This window comes from Asparagus officinalis, chromosome 6 (genome assembly GCF_001876935.1).
Source record: "Asparagus officinalis chromosome 6, Aspof.V1, whole genome shotgun sequence".
NCBI lineage: Eukaryota > Viridiplantae > Streptophyta > Magnoliopsida > Asparagales > Asparagaceae > Asparagus > Asparagus officinalis.
Window position 1 is genome coordinate 32325668 of NC_033799.1, and position 3505 is coordinate 32329172.

The 3505-nt window shown below is 41.7% G+C and overlaps 1 protein-coding gene across 1 annotated transcript in view; it reads right to left on the reverse strand.

The window, feature by feature from the left end:
* LOC109846023 (plastidial pyruvate kinase 4, chloroplastic-like) overlaps positions 2661 to 3505 on the reverse strand; it is a 6955-nt gene continuing 6110 nt past the window's right edge. Inside the window, 1 exon segment of the mRNA XM_020415245.1 lies at positions 2661 to 2884. Coding sequence (XP_020270834.1) covers positions 2661 to 2884 — 224 coding nt within the window.

Here is a 3505-nt window from a genome sequence, read left to right on the forward strand (position 1 = left end):
GTAACCGAGCACTTGAGGGAGACACGTCTAGTTCAACATTTGAGAGGGTGTAGAGTGGGATTGTAAGAGTGTGTAAGTTGTAGAGTTTTTGGTAAACTAGAAAACCGTATTGTGAGGTGTAAATGTTATTCGGATAAACATAGAAAACCCGGTTGTGATAGTGAAGATCTCCTCGAGGTGAGGAGCGGAGACGTAGGTCATGGGGATCGAACTTCGTAATCATATCGTTTGTTTGTGATTGCATTGACGCACTTATTTTTATGTTCATATCTTATATCGCCTTTGTATATTGCTTGTTGATTACTTTGCCCACTATCTAGTTTAGATTGGTTACCCTTGTGATTATATATCATTGCATATATCCCATAGTATATCTGTTTTAATCATGTTTGAATCATCTAAACACGACATGAACACATACAAAACCAGATTAAGAATCCGAAAAATCAGCCCACGGTCGATCGCCCTCTAGCGGCGGTCGATCGCGTGCAGGACCGAGACCCGGGTAAGCCCAGGAATCAGTCGCGGTCGACTACCGCATAATCGCAGTCGACCGCCAACTTGTAAGTGGCCCTGTGTATGTTTGTTTCGACTAGTTGAGTTTTCGAGCAAGTCTCTTGACCTTATACTGTTATGATACAATGTTTATGAGTTGTTTAACACCTGAGATGTCAGTAAACCCTAGATATGGACACACACACTAAGATACTGCACGAATGGTTAGAATATATTAACATATTTTTGTCCTAATTTAAGTTGATGAACATGAAGAGCATAGCATATTGCATTGTATTCCGGAATAGGGAGATAAAACCTATTTTCACAGGATGATTGAGTATGAGTAATACAAAAGTATTATCATTTCATTGTATTTCAAAATAGAGAGATAAAACCTATTTCCGCAGGGCGACTGGGTAAGAGTATCAGAAAAGTATCATCATTTTATTGTATTATGGGATAGGAAGATAAAACCTATTGCCGCAGAGCGGTTGAGTAAGAATATTACAAAAGTATCGCTATTGCATATGGAGATGCACACATGTAAGTTTTATTTGTCGTATTTTGATTTCATATTGGATTCCCGTGAGTAAGGTATTTTCTTTGTGATCGTGGCTCACATGATATGGCTCATAGTTGATTTTTGTTTTGGATGAGATCCCTCTTATGTTAGAGTTGTCTTTCTCGAGTATAAATTGAGATGGACATTTGTTTAAGGTTTGGAGTGTTTCCTTTTTGGTTTACTATTTTCATTCATAGGATTCGAAGTTGGTATTTAGGGAGTCACAATTTGAGACATGGTATATACATGAGGGTTTCCTTGTTTAGATTATTTCGCTCGACATACTAACTCTCGTGTTGTGATTTCCTAAATATTAATTTCCAGTTAGAATTTTATGAATGATTTCATATATATATGTATTAACTCTATTTTCTATATACTCCTACCCCTTCCCCTGGGGAGAGGTGGAGATGATCTCGCTATAGCGCTTTGACGCTCGTTGTTTTCCCCTCTTTCAGGCAGCGAGTCCGGTGCACGGAGAATCGCAGGTTGATGAGATTTTTTTATAGATTCCATCTTGTTATTATTGTTTAGTAGTTATTTTAGAACTCTACAGTTAGTTGTTTATGTTCAGACTTTAGACTTGTATTTTATTTTGTAGAGGCTGCGAGCCATAGTGATACTTTATTTGATTCTTTGTACTTGAGGTTTAGTTTAGACTCAGAGATATTTCTATCTTATTTTGTTTGGCTCACTGATGATTATTTTCATGCTTCTTCTGTGTATATCTAGTTTTGCTCTACTTCCATTATCTGCCTGTTTAGAACCTTCACATATTTGTTGACTCCACTAGAGAGATAGTGACTGTGATGGTGAAACATGTCATAGCATGGTGTTTGATGCTTGGTAGGTTTGATAATCTGGGTTTCACCTTGGACTGCAGCCTTGTGTGAACCCTGGGGTGTCACAGCTGGTATCAGAGCTCTAGTTCCAAAATCCTTAGGATCTGTTTGTTGGAAATTTAAAGTAAAAAGACAATGAAAGAAAAATTGACTTGTATTCCTCTCAAAATCGATTACAATTTGGATTCCGATTACAAAAGAGAGGAGAATGAATTTGATTCTCCCCTTTGTTTAATTCTGGGTTCTTCACGGTGGCGATGAGATGCCTCCCTCGAATGCTCGCGTCGAGTTTGCTTCTCGTTGACGATCCGAACGTCTTGATTCACTGGAACGATGTCTTCTCCTCACGATTTGACGCTGTGGAGAACTTGCATGGCAAGGGCAACACAGGAGGATGATATCGGCTTCGTTTTACTCCCGAGTAGAGGTTGATAGCCTCGTGGGAGACATTTGTGTACTTTTTTGATGAGTAGTATGTTTCGGCTGTAGCAAAAGCTGGGAATGAGTTAGAGCTAGCTCGATTGGAGCAGGGGGATATGTCGGTGACGGATTTTGAGAGAAAGTTCATGTTACTTCTTAGATTCACTGGCATGTGGCATACCAAGGAGAGGCAGGCTCAAATGTTCATGATGGGACTTCGCCCAGGTTTACGCTGATACCTAGTATCTCGGAGGTTCCTTCAGTGCGGGAGGTAGCAGATGCTGTCATAGCTCAGGAGACAGACACAACTATATTCATGAAGGGCAAAGATGGAAATGCTAAGTCAGGGAAGTTTGGGGATAAATGTAAAGGTAAGAGACCTTTTCCAGGCTCAGGAGGACCCCAGCAGCAGTGTAAGGGTCCACAGTAGCAGGGCCCCCCATAAGTAGGGTCATCAGCAGGATCAGAGGGCATAGCAGCATCACCGATTTCGTGAAGTTTGTTTCAACTACAACAAGCTCGGACATAAAGCAGCAGAGTGCCACAGCGCACCCACAACAGGCTAGTAGGGCAAGAATCAGCAGCAACAGCAGCATCAGAACCGCATTCAGGGTCGCGGTCAGGGTCAGCTGTTGAGGATAAAGGCACCTCTAGTAGTCCCGAGGATTGAGGGAGAGGTTCGAGCGATTCAGGAGACCCAGTAGGGATAGATAGTCCCATACGTTCCAGGCAATGCAGCATAGCAGACGGGTAGAGTGTATGCGGTTGTTCCTCGCGATCATGTCACGAGCGGGGCTATGGTGGAAGGTACATTCCTTGTGAATTTCTTTCCAGCACGTATTCTTTTTGATTCTGGTGCTTCACACTCTTTTATCTCCTATAATTTTGCGGTTAGACTTCAGCTTGTAGCGCAACCATTAGATTTTCCTCTATCGGTATCTACTCCTTTAGGAGAGATGTCTCTTTTAGAGAGTGTTTGTAGGAGATGTATTGTTAGCTTGGACGAGTCCGAGTTCGTGATAGACTTGATCATGTTGCATATGTCCGGGTTTGATGTCATCCTTGGTATGGATTGGTTGTCTTCCTACTATGTGAGTATCGACTGTTTTGTAAAGACAGTTAGTTTGCGAGCCTATGATGGATCTGAGTTAGTAGTAGCGACCTCCAGAGGCAACCAGTTTGC